Source organism: Sinocyclocheilus rhinocerous, unplaced genomic scaffold (assembly GCF_001515625.1).
Source record: "Sinocyclocheilus rhinocerous isolate Xijiao unplaced genomic scaffold, SAMN03320098_v1.1 scaffold126, whole genome shotgun sequence".
NCBI classification, from domain to species: Eukaryota; Metazoa; Chordata; class Actinopteri; order Cypriniformes; family Cyprinidae; genus Sinocyclocheilus; species Sinocyclocheilus rhinocerous.
Genome location: NW_015662929.1, coordinates 210,127 through 231,829, shown reverse-complemented (window position 1 = coordinate 231,829; position 21,703 = coordinate 210,127). Strand labels below are relative to the sequence as shown.

The following is a 21,703-nucleotide window of genomic DNA, read 5'->3' as shown; positions in this document are numbered from 1 at the left end:
AGAGTTTAAGTAATTACACCATTTCAAGCATTTTATCTGCATTATATGTTCTGTAAAAAAAAATTTCATATCGGCATATCGGCGGCATATTCTCCGATACCGATATATCGGCGACAGGCTCATATCGGCAAAACGATATATCGGTCGGGCTCTACTCAAAACTAGCCCAATGGCATTTTGAGGGGGGTCCCCCGGGAAAAATCACTTTCCGGGGGTAAAATACACTTATTTTTGGCGAGGTTCCCCTGGTAACATTTGCATTGCAGGGGCTAAATATCACGTTATTGGGGTCACTTCAACCCGCAGACATGAAAAACAACCCGCGGCAACAGTGTTAAAGTAACCCAATTCCACAGGAAAACAGCATACTTGACAACACTAGTCAGCCTTGTTTGTAAAGCAACATAAACACTATACAAATGACATTCAGTGACACTGACTTATGATTTAATGAATCATTCAATTAATTTAGTGTTAGTAATTGTTTTGTCAATTACATTAGGGCGGGAAAAAAATACAGGTCCACATTAGCATTAATAAAGTTTGAAATCAAGTTGAATAATATTGTAATAAAATATGCACTGTACTAAATGTAAAACTGGGAATAATAATAGTAATACTAGCAAGTGTTTCTGTTAAACCTAAACCTCTACTTGGTTTTAAAACTGAACATTTTGACGGGTATATTTTCAGCGTAAGCACCTTGAGCCGTGAACCCTCCACATGTGTGTCCCTCTGTCTCTCTGAGCCGGCGAGATCCACCAGGTTCAGCTGAGAGGTCCTGATGTTGACCACTTCCTGTCCAGTCTCCTTTGACTCCAGTGTCATGGTGAACACTGCATGTGAACGAGAGGACTCGCGGTTCATTGAGGTGGACGCCACTCGCCTGTTCCTCCATCCCATCGACAACACCTGCACACACAAACACACAGACATAAATCACAAAGCTCACAACAAATGGCAAAATTGTATGAAAAATATTTCAGCAGCTATGAGTAGATATTAATATTATTCTTAGTGTTTAAAACATGTGTAAGACCTGATGGTAGGGGTGTGCGATATGACGATTTTTGATCGTGGATGATAAAAATGTCTCCACGATCTGCTTTTGAAGTAATATTGTAGTGTCGTGCTACAGCGCACATTCAATCAGTTACAGTTCTAGCGCCACTGTATCAATATACTGTACAACGCCACATGCATTCACATCAGTGTTAACTCAGCGGTTGAGTTACTCTCACAGGACACTGCACTTATTCGTAATCACAAAAGGACATTATTTGCACGTGCTTTAAAGCCTTGCCGGTTAAACGTTTCATTCATGTGCTGTTCTGGCGTGCACTTTTTCTGAGCGCATACACCTGAAGCGCGCGCACTAAAAGCCTGTCAAACAGCGCCTGATTACTGAACTAAGTTATCTTTTGCGCTAATACTAGGCCTGTCACGATAACAACTTTTTGTTGTGCGATATATTGCCCCAGAAATAATTGCGGTAAGCGATATTATTGTCATTTTAAATACCGTTTTATGCCACTGAATATATAATCATAATGTAAAAGCATAATAATGCAAGAAGGCCAACACACTTCCAAATGACAACAAACTTGTCATATCTGCACCTAAACAAGATCATATCTGCAGATGAAACTTTGTTTGTAGAAGCATTTTTTTTATTTGGACTAGCACCTCATGACTACACCACGTTATGTACAAGAAGCTGCAAAAGACACAGGCGCAAATGGAATGTACAAAACAGTGACATTAATTTTTAAGTAAATATAATGGGCGATATATTGCGTCACCAAAAATTATTGCGGTCATGTACATATATTGCGCGATAAGTTGATATATTGATTATTGCGACAGGCCTAGCTAATACTGTCAAAACACACAAGGTTTACATATGAACACAGTTGGTTATGTCTAAAATGAAAGTAAACAGTTGAGAGAAAAACAGATGCATGCCTGTATATTAGATGCGTGCAGGTCTTAACATGCTGCCGACTGTCATTAAAGGGATAGTCCACCCTAAAATTTAATTTCTGTCATTATTTAGCCATTCACATGTTGTCCCAAACCTAGTATTAATTTATTTCTTGTGCTGAACACAAAAGATATTTTGAAGAATGTGGGTAACCAAACAGTTGCTGGTCCACATTCAAAAAAAATACTATGGAAGTCACTGTGGACCAGCAACTGTTTGGTTTTCCACGTTCCTCAAAATAGCATTTATGTTCAGCAGAAGAAAGAAACTCATTCAGGTTTAAAACAACCTTTGATTGAGTAAATGATGGTATAAAAATAAAACACTATGACTGAACCGACAGACAGTAGAGAGGACTCGCGGTTCATTGAGGTGGACGCCACTCGCCTGTTCCTCCATCCCATCGACAACACCTGCACACACAAACATGCAGAAATAAATCACAAAGCTCACAACAGAAATGCCAAAATCATATGCATAAACTTATTTCAGTAGCTAGGAGTGGATATTATTATTATTATTATTATTAGTCTTAGCATTTAGATACATGTGTAAGACCTGATAGGCCTCTGCAGCAGATGCTGCGTATTTCTCCACAGCTCCTTCTACAAAGACGCCCCTCTTGATGTCCTCTCGCAGGAACAGGCTGGTGGACACACTGTCCAATAGGTCATAAATCTGCTCATTGTAGATCTCTATGAATGAACACTTGCAGAGGAAGCTCTTCAGCCCACCAGACTGCACAGAAAAAAAGAATCCATTAAATTAAATGTTTAAGTGAACATTAAAAACAATATGGCCCATTGAAGAGGAAAAACAACAAGATTAGAAAAAGAAAAAAAAAAAACATTGTGAGCACTGTCATTGATTAAATACTTTTTAAAAGCACTTCACAACACTGAACTGAAGCGGGATCTACACCACAAAAAGGTTTTTTGATGTTGTATGTATCAATGTTTTGTAACCAGTGTTGGTGTAACGCATTACAAGCAATGTAAGTTACATAATCAGATTACTTTTTCAAGAAACTAGTAAAGTAACGTATCACTTTTAAATTTAGAGTTAAATACCGGAGTTACTTTTTCAAATAAGTAAATTACTTTGTTTTCACAGAGGCTTATTAATTTCACTTTTGGTGTGAAAGGGCCTTTACAGTTGGCAAAAATATAACTTAGTTGGTTTTTTTATTTTTTAAATCAAATAAGCAAGTCCAGCCCAGGAGACAACAAGTAAAGCAAAAGTAACGTAATGGATTCCCTTCCATAAAAAAGTGCAATTAGTTACTTTATCGAATAACGTAATTTTGAGCACTAAATATAACATTTCTAAATATTTTCTTCAATGAAACCCGTCTTACCCGTTCCACCTCTCTGTTGATGAGGAAGAAGAGGTATTCAAAACTTCGAGGAATTACACCACGCAGTTCATCTGAAAAATTATCCAGCTCTGAGGGACCTGCACACACAAAATACAATCACCGTTACTTGTGTGTATTTAGACTCATTTTTATACAGCTCTTACCAGATATGAATACAGTGGTCCCAAAAGTAATTAGAGTTTAATTGATAGTGCAATAGATAACATAAACTGTCATCTAAACAAACAAATGATGTTCTCACAACTTTACCATCCTGAGCCATTTTTGAATGACTGATGCCAGCTGTTGCGATTAATGTATGAAATGAACAGAACACCCAAAAATGAATATAATGGACAGAGGACATATTTTAGCCAGAAGACGGTTTGAAGTTAAAAACGTCTCGATGGATTTGTTTCTAACAAATATGCAGTTTTTCTCTAGACATTAACTGATGGACTGGAGTGGTGTGGATTACTTGTGGATTATTGTGATGTTTTTATCAGCTGTTTGGACTCTCATTCTGACGGCACCCATTCACTTGCAGAGCATCTATTGATGAGCAAGTGATGCAATGCTACATTTCTCCAAATCTGATGAAGAAACAAACTCATCTACATCTCTGACGGCCTGAGTGTTTTGGACCGCAGTATCATAGCTGTGTGTATATTTATTTATTTATTTACCTGCTGGCGTTAGAATCCGCGGTTGCTGCACAGGAAACATAAACAATACAGTTCATTTAGAAGCAAAACTATAGTAAACAAGATGCTAATATACGCGACAACAAAAGCTAATGTCAGTAAACATTAACGTGTGCATTAGTAACTATCTTTTGTTTTCGGATATTTAGTTTAGTATCATGCGAAGGTTGCAAACATTACGTTACATTAACTCACAGCATGAGTAAATAATCCTCACCTTTGCCTTTAAGATTCATGATTCATTCCTCTATTTATCGCCCTCCGTTCTCGAAGGAAAGGTACAAAATTTGGCGCCTCATTCTTCTTCTTCTTCTTTGGGTTTTAACGGCAGCCTGCATCCCGGATGCTGCACTACTGCCATCTGCTGGAGTTAGTCAACACCTACATTTAACACGGTGTCATATCATATTTTCCCCATTATTCATATTTATAATTTTAATTATATATTATGTATTTCTACACTGTGTAGCAAAAGTACTGTATATAAATATTACAATATTCCCTGCATATACTATAGCTTGTTTTCCCACAGTTGCAAAACAGACAAAACAGCAGTTCAACCCTATCATGTGCACCTAAGAAAAAACCTAAAGGTGATGATACACGGGGCAACTTTTTTGAGCAATGTTGCTTGGGCACTTTCCCATTGAGAATGGGCAACTGGATACTTTAGATCGGTCGTGGGCCCTGTGTCTCACCTGGTTGCCCGTTGATGGCAACATTGCCCAGCAGCATTGCTCAAAAAGTTGCCCTGTGTAGATCTAGGCAGACTCTCCTCAGACATATATGAGGTCAAGTGTCTCCTGTATCTCACATGTAGAATAATATGATAAGCCACACAAACCATTTTATTCCACAATGACATCCTACACCAGGGGTCACCAAACTCAGTCCTGGAGGGCCGGTGTCCTGCAGAGTTTAGCTCCAACCCTAATCAAACACCTGAACCAGGGGCACGTTCAAGCCCAAACCGGTGTGTAACATTTTGCTACGGTTTCCGGTTTGAACGACATGTTTCCTGGAAACGGTGTGCAACAGGGTTTGAGATACGTTTTCTCTTGTTTGGTGGGTGTGTCAAACATGTCAACTACCTGCGTCACTGAACTTGCGACACAAACACAACAGAACTGCTAGATTTAAATCAGCACAGCCAGCGAAGGATCGAACGCAATTGTTTTGAACAAGCGCACCTTTTTTAACAAGCAAAAAGTGGCCGTTTCGTTGTCTGTTGAGGAAGTACAGATGTTCCTCTCATTGATAGCAGAAGAGCGGATCCAGCGAGAGCTTGATGGGGCTAAAGCGGTACTGAACTGCAGTGGAAACGCAAACCGAGCCGAGCCGTGCCGTGCCGTACTGAGCCGTGCCGAGCCGAGTCGTACCACGCAGTGGAAAAGCGCCAAATGTTTATCCCTGTTTTTGGTTAGTGAGGGAGTTGAGGAAGGCTTTTGTTGTTTTTCTTTTCTTTTACCTGGATAGGTTATTTAGTACTTCTCCTGTTAGTTAGCTGCTGTTTTGTTTGTTGTTTTGGCCAGGCCCTCTCCTGAAGACATTTATTGCTTCTATGATTCTTGCTGGTCTAAATAAATTGTTTAAGTTTGTCAAACTAAGTGGTTGCTGCATTTCTGGGGCAGAGAGGATTGGAGTGATTCCTCCACGTCTTATTTATTTCTTCCTTTATGAGTTTTAGTTAACCTGTTACTCCCACTCCCAACCCTAGACTGGGGAACGGGAACATAACATGATCTATTTACGTAAAAAAAAAAAAAGGGGGGGAAATAGATTCTGAGAGGTCAAGACATCAATTTAATTGATTTTATTTAAATGTTTTACAACAGAAACCACAGCACTTTCATTACCTTTATACTTTTTTTTTTTTTTACAAAATATTTACATTTTATATTCAGGTCATTTATCATAAATATAATACATATTTCTTTTATACTGTATATACATCTTATTAAAAAAACAAAAACAAATAAGTTTACATGCTAAAAAAAGTTTGGGGTCAATAAGATTGATTGATTTGAAATAAATTAATACTTTATTCAGCAAGGATGCACTAAATTGATCAAAAGTGACTGTAAAGACTTTTACATTGAAACTTTACATTGACACTGAAGACTGGAGTAATGCTGCTGAAAATTCTGCTTGCCATCACAGGAATAAAGTACATTTTAAAATGTATTAAAATAGAAGAAATTTTAATTTTAGTTGTAATATTTCACAACTTTACTCTATTTTAGTGGCAATTTTACATCACTTGGTGACTTTTTACTGTATTTTGATCAAAGACATGCATCCTTGGTGAGCACAAGATATTTCTTTTAAAAACATAAAAAAAAAACGTACCGACTCCCAAAACTTTGGACAGTAGTGCATACATCTTTATATACGTTAGACAAAACTGATTTATCAAGCAGTCATTAATCCACAAACTGAGATGCAATAATCAATTAAAAATGTAACCACCCTTTAAAATGTAAAATCTTTTTTAATAAAGGTGACTAGCAACAGTCGAAATTCAGATGCTTCTAGAATGAGGACCTACGAATTTTACGAGGGGGCATCTCGTTTTAGCTCATTTGTCTCACATACTATTTAGCTTATTTGCTTTTTTCTGTTTAGATGTTCTTTTTGCATTACCATTCTCATTTAGTTTGGTCAAAGGGTCCTGTTGTGCTCTTTGAACACTGAAAAAAAAAAAAAACATGAATATGCACACATTAAAAGAACTTGTCAAAATTCATGAAACATTTACTGTTTACATTCTTAATGCACATTTGCGGTTCTATAGCGTGTAAGCTCTTGTTACTGACCTCAGTTCTTCCTTAAGTCTCCTGAGTTTATCATACAGTCTTTCATTTCTCACATCCAGGGGTGAGTTAGGGACAAACCTTCTAGAATGAGGACCTACGAATTTTACGAGGGGGCATCTCGTTTTAGCTCATTTGTCTCACATACTATTTAGCTTATTTGCTTTTTTCTGTTTAGATGTTCTTTTTGCATTACCATTCTCATTTAGTTTGGTCAAAGGGTCCTGTTGTGCTCTTTGAACACTGAAAAAAAAAAAAAAACATGAATATGCACACATTAAAAGAACTTGTCAAAATTCATGAAACATTTACTCTGTTTACATTCTTAATGCACATTTGCGGTTCTATAGTGTGTAAGCTCTTGTTACTGACCTCAGTTCTTCCTTAAGTCTCCTGAGTTTATCATACAGTCTTTCATTTCTCACATCCAGGGGTGAGTTAGGGACAAACCAGCTTGCTACACACTTACAGATCACCACTACATGCTGGGCAGAGAGAGAGAGAGAGAGAGGGAGTGAGTGAGCAATAGCATTCATTATTAATCTTAGGATAATTACTCTGTATCTGAAATGCTGTTCTTATAGAAGTATGAGATGTACAGTATGTACTGTATGTACCTCAAACAGAATGATGAAGACTAATCGCGCTGCCAGAATGACCCAATACTGATTAGTTAAACTAAAGTCTTCATTACTTCTGTAGTCCCTGTAGCTGAAATGAAAACAGTACAAAGTCAAAGCCTTGATTTTGACCAAAATATTTTGTTGAATTAAACAGCATCTAAAATGCAATTTTTTTTTAAAATATCCTATTAAATAGGACATTTCTTTTTTCAAAATCCACAGGTGATAGATAGATAGATAGATAGATAGATAAATAATAAGAAGGGTTAATAACATTACCTGCAGTGTGTCACATTTATGCCACTGTAAGTGACCATTTGACTATTTGTGAAATCTCCCCTGACTCTCCCATCGCTTATATTAGCAACGGACAGAGTGTTGTTTATGTATCCAACCATACAACTGAGAAATAAACAAGGAAGATTAAAAGACACTTTTGTGCTGCTGCAAATATATTGATTACGCAGTTGTGAAAAATCAAGCCCAACTCACTTAATGCCAGTAGCACTGCCGCTGGCACAAGGCCCATAGAAGTACTGGTAAACCAGTCGTGGAATGAAATCAGAGGATATACCAATGACCAGTCCATTAGCAATGACTGCAAGCACACCAATCGCCTCGAGCACATCCGTCCAAACACCTGAAATCATATGAAGGGTCATATATGCATAATTTTTTTCCATTACCATTTTCCATCCTCTCTTGATGTTTGCTGCCTTCTTTCAATATCAAGTATCTGCAAGTTACATTAAACTGTGACAGATTCATAAAAATAATCTGCACTGGAACATGCAGTTCAAACTGATAAAATTTATATGTGATGCTGTTACCAAATTGATGCGGTGTGGTCAGTGTGAAGTGACACATTTTGTTTGTCATTGACACAAGTTTGGTGTCAGTATGTCAAAGCTTTACAGCCTTAGATGCACTTTGGCAGCATGCCATCAAATCTGTTGAAGCGGTAAATGAAAACTGTTTAATCTATCAACTTAAATTCCATGTTTTTTGTTTTGTTTTTTTTGCCAGCATGGTCTGAAGATGATCTGAGCTAAATTTGGTGAAAAATGGATCAACAATCTAGGAGGAGTTTGAAAAAGTAGGGTTTCAACATAAATCAAAATAGCAGATGGGAATTTCAGTCGATTATGGCAAAATTGGTATTGATGTTCTTGGCATGGAATCTATCAAGACAAGTCTCATGACAATATTCAAAACTAATGAAAAGTTTTTTGAAATTTCATTATAATTTTTGAGTACCTTAAACATTTTTGGTGCCGAAGACACATACCAAGTTTAGTAATGCTACGCCAATGCATTCATAAAATATAGCATTTTTTTGTCAAAATTCAAATTAGCTGACGCCCAAAATGGCTGACATGGGAAAACTGGGCATGCTGCTCCAAATGTAAAGAGACCAGATTTATAATTTTGGCCAAACTGTTCAGAAGTTATAAGAAAAAAGAGCCATTTTCATATCTACTGACCACTAGGTGGCACTGTGCAGGTAACCAAGTTTGGTCTGAATATGCTAAAGTGTTGTGGAGATACAGCCTCGTGTCCACTTTGACGAACTCTTTGGCAAATTCGTTTGTGCGTTATTCAAGAATGGTTTGACTGATCAACTTGATTTCCATGGTCTGAAGATGATTTGGTTCAAATTTCACAAAAATCAGACAAACGGTCCAGGAGGAGTTTGAAAGAGTAGGTTTTTTGAAAATTTTTAAATGACAGAATTTTTTTTATGATGGAAAACGACGTGATGTGTTTGAATCATCTTGAGGAATCAGAAGTAATTTTGGTTCTACAGCTAAAAGTGCTACCGCCAGACCCGGAGATCGGCTGAATGGATTCGAAAACGGTAAAACTCAACTGTTTAACTCTAGGGGAGTTGGAAAATGAGCCTATTTTAAAAAATAGTGGAGTGTTCCTTTAAGGTTCGGAAGTTATTAGCACAAATAAGAGTGCAACTTTGGACAAGTGGTGGCGCTAGAGGGTTTGAGTTAGAGACTCCAAATTTGATGTGGTGATTGTTCAGACTGTCCTCTATCTTTGTACCAAATTTCATAACATTTTACATTACAGTTCTATGGGCTGCCATAGACTTCCAGAGCAGCAGAAGAAAATGAAGACGAAGAAGAGCACTAACGGATACAATAGGTGCCTACACACCTTCGGTGCTTGGCCCCTAGCTGCTACAGAAGGATATTCATAGTGGTAGATGCTAAACACAACCACAATTTACCCTTATCAGTGGTTCTTCTGATCTTTAAGAATAGCAGTAACTATACAACTTCCATTTTATTTCCTCACAGTGAGCTCAGAACGAGAATGTTTTCACAGAATATTCTCTCACCAATATCATTGGCCTTCGTTGGCACTAGTCTGCGCTCAAGGCTGACCATCTTAATGGCATCCAATCGGATCTCAATGATGTTGTTTAGAAGAGCCAACAAAGGAGCCAAAGGAAATGCAGCTACAAAGATAGTAGTAAAACTGAACTGGATCACTGGGGAGGGAAAAAAGGACAATGCAAAATTCAGAAATCTGTGTTTCAAAGAAAACAAATGATTTGTAATAAAAGATTTCTTGCAAATCTCTGAGTGGATGTTAGCATGTAGCTATATGTTCATTGGAGGTGTGGTTATTACTGGTCCACATCAAAAGAGCCCATCTCCAGGTCCAAAAAATGACAATTGAATCTTTAAGTATATTTTCAAGATCTGTACCCATTTCCAAGAACTCATTAAAGAGGCTGAAGCGATCCGTTTTAATCAGGCTGTAGTTTCTGTGGAGGTCTTTGAGTTTGCAGTTCTCACAGAGTTTGGATCCTTCCTTGGTATTCATATCCTCCTTCTTAAAGCATTTGACACACCTTCTCTTAAACTTCTGGGCCTTTTTCCTCTTCAACCACCGACTAAACCAGCTGCAGAAAGAGGGTACAAAAAAGGTGTTTATTATCTGTCATACATTTATACTGTGCATTATTCAAAGTTAATTAAGATGAATTGGTCTGTATAATAATGTATTACCAAAACACTACTTTCAGTAACATTTTAATGTTTATTATTGTTGTTGTTATTATTAGTATTATTAAAAGTATTATTACAATAAAACTATGTTCCAAATGTTTATCTTTAACTAGACATTATCATATGAACAGCTAGTCAGTAATTAAACTGATTCACGCCTCACAAGCCTTAAGCACGCATAAAACAGTAGCAGGTTCATTTTATGCAAGTTGAGAACTGCTCCAACAGGTTCACTAAACTTGCGAGTTTGATGTTTTGTTTTTTTTGACCAATTGATTGAAAAGACTACACTGGTTGTACTGCTGCTCTTGTTTACATATAATGCCAGCATACACAACACAAAAGAATAAACGTTTAGTAGCGTAACGAAGTGACATAAAAATGAAGTTGTCCATGTTTGACAAAAAAATGGCTTCAGTTTTGAAGTTATTGTGTCCCAATGCCAGTGTTAAATAATGAAAAGCACATCCCACACAAAGCAAACAAAAAAGTTCCACTTACGGACCAGAATATTCAAAGATATTGTTGAAGGTCTGTTTAAGTACCATGATAATAGACATCTGAATGAACAAATCTGTGAGACAGCCACTTGGGTGACACTGAATTGAAAGGGATGTAATATTGCATAAAAAAAATTAGCATGAAAAAGTGAAACGCAGAACATAGTAGTGCATTTGTTTATCGCATACTGTAGAGAAAATGATAGAGGCCACACCTCCTCCAGTCTCCATTTGCCAGATATCCTCACATAACCTCCAGGGTGACCATTGATCCTAAAACACAAATTACTGCTCAGTACTCACTATTACTTTGCTCTTTGCTTGTAGTACATTTTTATTACAGTAAACTTGTAATAAATTAAAAGAAAATATGTTAGAAAAATATGGATATAATCATTTAACATGGCTACACAAAACTAAAAATCATGTCTAATGAAGGAAAATTATATTATCATCTTTGTATTGTATCTGGTAAAGACCGATATAATATAATATAATATTTAAACTTTTAATTGTCCAGGCTACCTTCCCAGAAAGAAAGCTGTGTATATGAGAGAGGAGAACATGGTAAAGAACTGGAATATGAACATCTTGACTGTGAAACTCCTTTCAATGGCAGCATGGGAGTGCTTATTCTCTGTAAGCAGAGAAACAAAACAGTATGTTTTATATTATGAAAAAATACGGTTTACAATCAAAATGTCTGATAATTAAAGCCACAAACCCTGTTCCACTGACCTATTTCACTCAGCTTCATGGCTACTGTACAATTGACCTGCATAAAATAATTGTACATGGTTACAACTGTTATCATAAGAGAAAAGAGACAACGAGAAAGAGAAAGTGATGTTCCAAAACCAGCATTTTAATGTATCAAAATATATCTGCAACAAACTCTAAAACTGAAAAAAAAAAAAATATATATATATATACAGGTGCATCTCAATAAATTAGAATGTCGTGGAAAAGTTCATTTATTTCAGTAATTCAACTCAAATTGTGAACCTCGTGTATTAAATAAATTCAATGCACACAGACTGAAGTAGTTTAAGTCTTTGGTTCTTTTAATTGTGATGATTTTGGCTCACATTGAACAAAAACCCACCAATTCACTATCTCAACAAATTAGAATACTTCATAAGACCAATAAAAAAAACATTTTTAGTGAATTGTTGACCTTCTGGAAAGTATGTTCATTTACTGTACATGTACTCAATACTTGGTAGGGGCTCCTTTTGCTTTAATTACTGCCTCGATTCGTTTTCTCGAATTGAGAAAATGTCTGTGGTTCAGGAGTGGCTTAACCGAATTGAGGCAGTAATTAATGCAAAAGGAGCCCCTACCAAGTATTGAGTATATGTACAGTAAATGAACATACTTTCCAGAAGGCCAACAATTCACTAAAAATGTTTTTTTTTATTGGTCTTATGAAGTATTCTAATTTGTTGAGATAGTTAATTGGTGGGTTTTTGTTAAATGTGAGCCAAAATCATCACAATTAAAAGAACCAAAGACTTAAACTACTTCAGTCTGTGTGCATTGAATTTATTTAATACACGAGGTTCACAATTTGAGTTGAATTACTGAAATAAATGAACTTTTCCACGACATTCTAATTTATTGAGATGCACCTGTATATAATCCAAGATGGTGAACAGAGTGAAAAAAGGGTCTGTTCTTAACATAAACTAGTATGTATTTATTTTAGTTTTAATTAAAATGTATTATTTTACCCAATTTGTTATAAAATTGTGTGTTGTATTTTTTATGGGCATTAGAGTATTGTGTTGTTAGGTTTTGTAACATTGATATACACTTCTAAAATTATCTCTAATATGATAGAAACAAACATCCGTTTAGTCTTTGAGATTGAATGGTGTTAGTATATGTCAGTATGTCAGATAGTATATGGCTTCCAACTTAAGTTTGATGTTATCATGTAATAAAGCTAACAACACAAAACTCTAATACTCATAAAAAGTACAGCACATAATTTTATTTTACAAATCGAGTAAAATAATCAATTTTAATGATCCTGAACTATTTCAGGGTAATTAAAACTAAAACAAATTATACTTTAAATTAAGAACAGACCTTTTTAGCATATACACATATTAGAAAAATTAGTTTTTCTTACAGAAGAGGTGATATAAAATATCTTGCACTCATGGGCGTTTACAGTTTTTATCTAATACAATGCACTCTAGAATGAGAATATCCAATTAATGACCTGACTCTGATTATAAACAGCAAGAAGAAAATGGTTCTGTCCAAAATTGTTTCAATAGGAATTTCATCAACATAAGACTTTATCAAAGCAAAATTAAGACAAACATCCGTTCTCTGACAGACAGTGGGAGGTTTGTGAGCTTTTACCCGAGTCATGACGGTGATGGTGATGTAGTGAAGCACGGCTCCAAGCATCACGGCAACTGTTTGCGAATTCTCAGTAATGACTTGCCAAGAACTGTTTTCGGCCAGCAACACAGTAGCGATCACTCGGCACACAACCAGGACATGAGTCAAACCAATGATGACCAGCAACTGTGACACAGCACCACAGACACACGCCATCAAAGCCAGTTCGCCATGCATATATGAATTATATATTTTTTTTTATGAAAGTAACATCACCTTCACACGCCTTCAGTTTCTTACCATGAGTGTGACTAAAACTAGTACCATAGTGGAGCGTAGATAAGAGTGCCTGTGCATCTTGGGTTCACAGTCTGCATTATTTACAATCTCCAGAATCAACTCCTCCTGCATGATACAAGCACATACACAATCACATGTTATAAAACCACCCAAAACTTTTGCAGTTCCCTGAGAAGGGAACGAGATGCTGCATCATCAAATCGACGCAGAGTTGGAGCTCCCTCGAAGGGGAACTTCATTACCTTCAATTGCATCAGATTAAGATGCATTTAATTCTTTGCATGCATTTGAAACTCATTTTTAGAAATGATTTTTATATATATTTAAAAATTTCAGAGATATTTCTGAGCACCTAACCAACCCCAACCCTAAACGTAACCATTTCTAAATAATATAGAATATGCAACAGGCAGAATTACAAAGAATTTGTGTCGCATTCCAAGTCTTTTTAAGCCATACAATCAGGGATTGAAATTAACTTTTTCACTCACCAGCCAATTTGGCTACTAAATTTTTAAGTTACCGGCCATTCATAACTTCTACTAGCCAAAAAAAAAAAGAAAAAAAGACAGAAATACACCAACAGTTTGAGTCCGTCTACAATAATGTCATGATGTCTCACGAGTTCAGTATTTGCGCTAAACCTGCGCAGATTTGGCCTGCATGAACTTCCCCAAGAAATTAATGAGTGAACATAATTTACGAAAAGTAACCTGCCAAATTGGCTAGTGATTTGACAGCGTTACCCGCCACAGCTGATTTTTACCCGCATTTGGCGGGTTGGCGGGTGTTAATTTCAAACCCTGCATACAATATCAATATCTTTGGTTTTATTGGCTGAAAATGATCCTGCTCCATTAACACAGTCAATGCTGTTCTAACCTAATAGTTGCTATCGCCCCATTAAAAAGCATAAAAAAGTTACTTGGTCTGTTACTTGGTCGTACCTCTTCTTCACACCAGTCAAAGAACGAGCCGTTTTAGGTAGGCGTGGTTGACTCTTAACTTTTATAAAGAATATTTCTTTGGATTTGAGACTTTAGTCTTTGCAACTTTACAGATCTTCTTTATCCACCAAGAGCTTGTAACACTCCAAAGAGAAAGGAAAAATTTAAATTGCATCATATGACCCCTTTAAGCGATGTGTTAAAGCCCTGATGTGAGACATGTGAAAGGGCCTTGAGTGCTTCTTTTAAGTGGGTGATTGATTCAGTGCATATGTGTGGCTATGTAAATATGTAAGTGTGTCTGTGCACAGTAAAATGAATAAAAAGTACAGTACCTTTGCATACATGCAAGTGTCAGAAAGCTCCCATACCCTGCATGTATTATCACACAGAGGGCACATAATCACGTTCGACTGGCACACCTCATTTCTGCATACACACACACACACACCAGCTGGTTTTACTTCAGGACCCATATCTTACATTATATATCAAATGGCAATCCAATGCTTTTTTTTTCTTTGTCTATTGAACAAAAGACAACAAAGATGTCCTTAACATCAAACACTGATGTTTATTAATATTAGGTTACTCACATGAGAGGACTTGTGCTGTAAAAGGCCAGGCCATACAGGAACACTACGAGACCAATTACAGAAGCAGGAATCAAGAGAAATGTGTACCAGCCCAGCCATAGGAAATACAGAGCCACCTTCTCACCAAGGTAGTTTCTGACAACACACACAATACATTTATTTCAATTTGTACCAGAATGGGAGTAAGTCTATAACATAGAGAGATGAGTAAAATCAGAAAATAAAAGGAAAGAGCACCTGACGTTAGTGATGGGTTGCCCTTTGAAACAAGCAGACCATCGAGCCCAGCTCTGCTTCAGTTCTTTCTGCTCCCTTTTCTAGGATTTAAAGGGCACAAATTAATTTTTTTTTTAAACAAAAGGATACAAAATTAATAGTGAAACGGCATAATCCTCAAGAAATTGTAATATTCTGAGTATTCAGAATGTAAGAACTGGTTGGTTTCTGCACATATGTAACTCTGCTTCTTGTATGTTTGCAATCAGAAACACTTTGTGACCAGATACTTTTCCTGTAGTGCTTTGAGTACAAAATGTTGACACATGTATAATTATCACCATGGGATATAGTTCAATACATTTGCACATAATGAATCTGACTCTGTGTGGCAGGTGTATAAAATGCTGTGAGCGAGAGGAAATCAAATCAAATCAAACCTCATGCAAACAAAAGTGAGTCTCAAAAACATTTTTTTTCATGAGATCTGGGAGATATTCTGAAACACCTAAGAGAGAGGTAAAGCAAGAGAAGGCATTACGGAATCGACACTTCTGGATGAATCATAGAAAGCCTAACATAATACAGTGATGTATAATGTAATATGCAATGAATGTGTAATCTAGCAAGCAAACTGTTACTCACCCCCCTCTGAATCAATGTGTGTGTGATGCAGAATGAAATCAACAACACGAATCCTGAAACAGAGCCACAGTTCAGATCAAAGCCCTACTGTTGCAAAGCCTCTTCTTTTTTGTGTACAACTCAGTTTCACAATGCAAACCGTGACTACGGCACCTTTCTTCACTGCATCACATAAACAGAGAATAGGGCATTGCTGTGCTGTTGCTAGAGTGTTTTGGATGATTGCTTACTTGACTTGCTTATACGGTCCATCCGTCACTTTGGCTTATATCGAAATCCTGTCATTCTTTTTTACAAATCCTCGTTTTGTACTTCTAATTCGTGACCGTTGTTTTGTTTTGATCTCTCCGCTGCGTTTCCGCGTTCGTCACTTCTGAGCGGAGCATGCGCAAAGCTGAACTCAATACGCCATCAGCCCGGAACTGCTTCCCTTTACAACAGTGAGCGCAAGCTACATTAAAGTGATTATTACGTTTTGAATATGGATATTTTTCTTACAAAAACGCATCGATTCGCTACAGGAGGCCTTTGTTCACCCCCCGGAGCCGTGTGAGACACTTTTTATTATGGATGGGCGCTTTTTATTTAAGTTCTTTTGGACTGAAGCAATGCAACACCCTCTGAGTGGCATTAAACAGCTTGAAAGATCAAAGACAATTTTTAATATAACATAAAAAATAATGGATTCGTCTGAAAGAAGAAAGTCATATACACCTAGGATGCCTCGGGGGTGAGTAAAACGCAGCCTAATTTTCATTTTTGGGTGAACTAACCCTTTAAGTGTAAGTGATTTTTACCAGCTTTATTGTCCACCAAGCTAAAATTAAATATCACTTAGAAAAGTATAAGCACACATCTCCTCTACAGGATGAGTTTCACACCAAAGTTTAAGGGAAGTGAAGCAGCATTTTTGTTTGCTAGCTGTTTAACTGGACTTGGATAGAGAATCTGTTTTTATAGGTGATATTAAACAACACTTTCTATTGCCACATGTATGCTTTGTTTAGTTTTATTGCTTCTTGTTACTGTGTTTGATTTAAACTCCTTTTTTTCTATTTTCTCACCACTAGTTTGTTTTCTAGGTTACTCATTGGTTAATCGATTATGTTCACCCGTCCTCGCTTGTTTGTTTCTCCGTAACCCTCAATTTAAGTTGTTCTTTGTTCTCCTCTGTGTTTAGTTGGTTGCGTTTCTTCTGTGCTCTTGCATGTTTGTTAATTTGGCTGATTGTTAATAAAAGTGGCTGCTGCTTATAGATTGCACTTATTAAAAACTTCAACTTTGGCCTTCAAACACAATCCGAGAGCTGTTTATGTGATGTCCTGGATGTGTTTTGAGAGTGTGTTGGTGTAAATGTATTACCTGGTTGACTGAGGTATAGTACCCTGCTGCTCACAACTCCAGTTACAGGCGTCAGACACTTTCAAGAGATACCGGTATGTCTCAAAAATCTTTTCTGGTGCTCGGATGCAATAAAACACCTTATCATCATCATCATCTCTAAATTTCTAAAAAAACAAACAAAAAAAACATACATACATATTTGACAATAGTTCTGGAGCTTAATTATTAGTACCATTTCCCAATATAATAAAGCAGTGCCATTATATAGTTTTGGACTATAATACTCATAATAATATTAATAATCCTATAATAATTCTAGTGGTATATTAGGCACAGCTAAGTCTTGATAATTGAACTTCAAACTGTATCAATAACTTTCAAGACCAATAGAAACTCACTTACATATACATTTAATTTCTTCTTTAAAGTTTCAATGAAAGCTTTCTGTTTTCTGACCAAGTGGCTGTTCTCATCATCTGAGATTTTCGCCACAAGAACATAATCGAACGTCAGAGGAGGATGCTGATGTTCAAAAGAAGATGAAGAAGAAAAAAAAGCAGTGTTAATAAATTATTATATTACTATAAAAATCTTTCAACTTATCCATATCAGTTACATAAATGTGTAACGTTCATATCATTGTAGTGACTTTCCGTTGTGTGCATAAGCTATAAACAATTTAAACACGTACAGTGGGGTCAAAAAGTGAAACCACATTGAAAATCTGGTTTGTTTGTTTGTTTATTAACTTTTAGAGGGATTTGGAATTTTGCAAATGATGGAATTCTGCAAATACTATCTGTATTTTCCCTTTCTTTTTAATGAACCATAAAATATAGTCTTTGAAACATTCTCAAATCACACTGGACAGATTTTGTTTACTGTATGTCAGACCAAATGCCATATATTTTCCAATTTCTCATTCCACTCAAGCCGTTACACTGATATCATAATTTATAAAAATAGCAGCATTTTCACTAGTGGTCTCACACTTAAGCCAACATGAGCTGTGATGTGCTATAGGCCTTACCACTGGTGGCATAGATGGGTTTTCAAAGCCATTCTCATTTACAACTCCGATGGTTTCCAAAAGGTCGATACTCCCCTACAACAACACAATATAAGCAGTTCAGAACAATAACCTTATTTACAAGAAGAGAAACATGTTCTTAACACAGTAACTGTGAGTGTAAAAAAAGAATATTGTGCAACAAGAAAAAGAATGTATAATGTAAGACGAGAGTTCGGCTATTTTCGGCACAGAAATGCCATGTAGATCAGTATCAAACCTGTTCATTTACTTTTCAATCAGCTGTGACCTGTGAAGCAAAACAATGACATGGAGATGCAGCTCCATGCACATTACTTAGGGATGTAACGATTAACCGCGAGCCGGTTGAAAATCGATTCAAATATGTGACGATTCAAATCGGTTGAGATGCTAAACAAATCGCGATTCGTTTAGGGGTAGGAGTTTATATGAATGCATGTCTGAGGGGAACTTACTGTCTTTAGAAAAGTTTAGATGGTATTTGGTATGGTATCTTTTCATCTGGCCTCTGTATAATGCATACTAAAGTTCATAAGTGCAGCACTGCTTTGTTTACAGCGGAAACCACGGAAACGCACAAAAGGACACATTTAATTTATAATTTGTCTTAAATCTCATTTAGTAAAAAAAAACAATAAAAAAAAAAACCGTGAATCGAATCGAATCGTGAGTTGAGTGAATCGTTACATCCCTAACATTACTGTAAACGGAAATAAAATGAAAACATTTTGGAAAGTTCTGGAAAGCTCTGACAAACCAGCAAGTTCTACTTTCATCCTCCTGACTAATCAATCTCAAAGTTCATTGTGAAAGCAGAACTGGCGAAGCAACCTTTCATATATTCTGAGAGTGTGCCCGTGAATGCCAGAAATACCTTCATGCTAACTCAAGTTATCTAGTCATGAGGGTTTACGTTTTTTTCTGCTTTTTCACAGCTGTTCTAGTTCACATACCTAGATACAATCTGATTCTAGATAGTCACCATGTGTAGCTATCAAAGCTAGTTTTCTTAAAGCGGCCCTTGAAATAGTCAGAAGAGCTCAGAGCTGCGTAAACGTCCCACAGCAACACAAAACAATAGCAAATGTTTTGATTGGTAACGGGAGACAACTGAACGTTTTGTGTTACTCGGCATGACCTAAACACAGATACTGTGTCTATAGATACTGCTTCTCCATGACAGCTGCTGCAGACAACTTACCTTGAATTAAGTGACAGTTTCACGCTGTCAATCAAACCATTATCTTTGTGATCTTCAACCTTTACATGGGTTAGTGGAAGTCTCTCGGTTTGGTTTTGTATCACAGAGTTACTTCCCTTACATTCACAACACACCTCAATCAGGATGAAATTTGCTTTATCTTTATCTATAATCAAACTTTATCTGCCGGTGTTCCTCTAAATCACCCTGTTGAAGACCTCAGAGCTCAGAGCGAAACTCATTGTATGCAACACAATTAATACTGCCTTGCTCGCATTGATTTGTGTCAAAAAAAGATTTCTGTAATCTTTTCATCCTTTTCATCCTCCTCACAAAGCAAAACAGAAAACTTGAGGTCATTCTTTAGTTATAACTCTGTGGTTATAACTAGGCTATATATAAAAGTCAATTGGCAGGCACATTAAATATGTATATTTACATATTTTAGTCAGACATAATTCATGCAGGCACTTCATCTTTGAATCAGACAAACATCTGGCTGTAAACTATAAAGTCTGTTGGCTCTCAGTTATCAGTATGCATGCTTTTAGTGAAGCACTAAGAAACAGTTAACCGCAAGAGGCAAACACTAATCAGTGACACTGACGGTGATGTTAGGCAAGCCGGCTGAAGTTCCTCTCACCTGCCTCCGGTGGCTCATTTTTCTCGTCATCCTCTTCAGACCTGCAGGGCTTCAGTCCAGGTGTGCGACAGCTGCGCTGGGTTCACACGAGAGCGCAGCCACTGGTCAGTTTAGATGAATCTTTCATCACTCGCCATTACAAGCCAAAGGGTCCACACAAAAGAATCATCTGAAGCTCAAACAGACTTCCGTGCTGCGACGAGGAACTGAACAGCTATCGCTGGCTTCTCTTGACGCTGACGCTGCGGAATGTCGCCGGACTACTCGTGATGTCATAACAGGCGCACTTACGTCTGATGACAAAACTCGTCATAGGAGCACAATAAGCCAAACAACTTCTTCATTAGAGCACAATAACACAAACAGATCCGTCTAATATGGCCCCCTTTTGTCTTTTAGAATAAAACAACAACGACAACAATTAAGCAGGTCACTAAAGAAAATCTAATTGCATCTGAAATGCATGAATACTAGGAATATAATAGCAATATATAATCGCAACATATGTTTTTCCGTTTAAAATATTATACACTCACTTTGTATTTAGAAAATTCAGTTGATTTACTATAAGAATGAAAGGAAACATGTTCATCTTGTGGCCATAACTAACAGATTTATCAGTTTACTGTAAATCAGAACCACAAGTGTGAGTAACCCACGCTCCGTTTTAAAGCTGCATGAAGTTTCGCCGATAGGTGGAAGCACGAGCTCAATAAGAAGGTTGTGCAGCCACTGCAGGAGCTGTGCAGGAAACTTGAGCCTCAGGTTATACAAAAAGTTCACTTTATATGTGTGTGTGTGTGTGTGTGTGCGTTTACGCCTATGGAGAGTCCCCACTTTTCACAAAAACAAACCTGTGTGTGGTTTTTCATTTATGAAAATAAAATATTCATTCATTCAAAAATTCATTTATGTTTGTTTGTTTGTTTGCTTGCTTGTTTTATTTATTTATTGTGTTTGTTTGTTTGTCACCTACTGTATCGAAACATTTTTGAAATGCACATCACTATAACAGAAACCACCTTGATACTTCCCCTTGCATTACACAGTAATGAATTATGTTCAATTTTCATGAATTTTACATATTATGAATTATTTGTTTGTTTGTGATTGATTACTTGTTTTGTTTATTTATTTTATCAAGGATGAAAGGCCAAGGATATACACATGCACAATTATTTACATCCTTACATGCCTTATACACCATTTCTACACTCCAAAAACGATTTTTTTTGTCTCTTTGTTCAGTTTAATCAAGCTGAAGTATGATTTGTGAACATTTTGCACCAGCTTAATTTTATTGTGTACACTACTTTTTTTTTTTTTTTTTTGAGGTTTGCTTAATTAATTTGTGTTAAACCTACATGAATCATTTGTTGACAACTTTTTGGG

The 21,703-nt window shown here is 36.6% G+C and overlaps 2 protein-coding genes and 1 long non-coding RNA gene across 3 annotated transcripts in view; all 3 read right to left on the bottom strand.

Moving 5' to 3' along the window:
* LOC107728409 (kinesin-like protein KIF15) overlaps positions 1-3,624 on the bottom strand; it is a 62,224-nt gene extending 58,600 nt beyond the window's left edge. The window contains exons 1-4 of the mRNA XM_016538570.1: positions 3,612-3,624; positions 3,342-3,439; positions 2,543-2,722; positions 703-912 (exon numbers count right to left, since the gene is read on the bottom strand). Coding sequence (XP_016394056.1) covers positions 703-912; positions 2,543-2,722; positions 3,342-3,439; positions 3,612-3,624 — 501 coding nt within the window. The remainder of the gene's footprint in view (positions 1-702; positions 913-2,542; positions 2,723-3,341; positions 3,440-3,611) is intronic.
* A 403-nt stretch (positions 3,625-4,027) lies between these two features.
* On the bottom strand, positions 4,028-4,968 carry LOC107728417 (uncharacterized). The gene is made up of 3 exons (XR_001638470.1): positions 4,890-4,968; positions 4,263-4,409; positions 4,028-4,052 (listed from the first exon to the last, which is right to left on the bottom strand). It is a non-coding gene; the product is annotated as an uncharacterized LOC107728417 (long non-coding RNA).
* Positions 4,969-6,998: 2,030 nt separating this feature from the next.
* LOC107728408 (anoctamin-9-like) lies at positions 6,999-20,341 on the bottom strand. Its single transcript, XM_016538568.1, has 23 exons — positions 20,312-20,341; positions 18,447-18,521; positions 17,819-17,938; positions 17,435-17,580; positions 16,073-16,125; positions 15,868-15,935; positions 15,449-15,528; positions 15,212-15,346; positions 14,951-15,044; positions 14,616-14,636; positions 13,669-13,773; positions 13,387-13,554; positions 11,749-11,785; positions 11,536-11,647; positions 11,226-11,283; positions 11,012-11,109; positions 10,208-10,404; positions 9,835-9,987; positions 7,974-8,121; positions 7,761-7,883; positions 7,476-7,569; positions 7,231-7,343; positions 6,999-7,101 (listed from the first exon to the last, which is right to left on the bottom strand). The coding sequence occupies exons 1-23, from the start codon at positions 20,339-20,341 to the stop codon at positions 6,999-7,001; spliced, it is 2,331 nt and encodes a 776-aa protein (XP_016394054.1).
* Between the last annotated feature and the right edge of the window lie 1,362 nt (positions 20,342-21,703).

What these genes read in the sequence shown, in the direction of transcription:
- LOC107728408 (XM_016538568.1), bottom strand. Translation starts at nt 20,341, where the DNA reads ATGACGAGAAAAATGAGCCACCGGAGGCAG. An exon ending in ATCTTTGAATATTCTGGTCC is followed by an intron (nt 10,405 to 11,011) that starts GTAAGTGGAACT and finishes CTCTTTCTGCAG; the next exon opens with CTGGTTTAGTCGGTGGTTGA. An exon ending in TCTTCATCATTCTGTTTGAG is followed by an intron (nt 7,344 to 7,475) that starts GTACATACAGTA and finishes CTCTCTGCCCAG; the next exon opens with CATGTAGTGGTGATCTGTAA.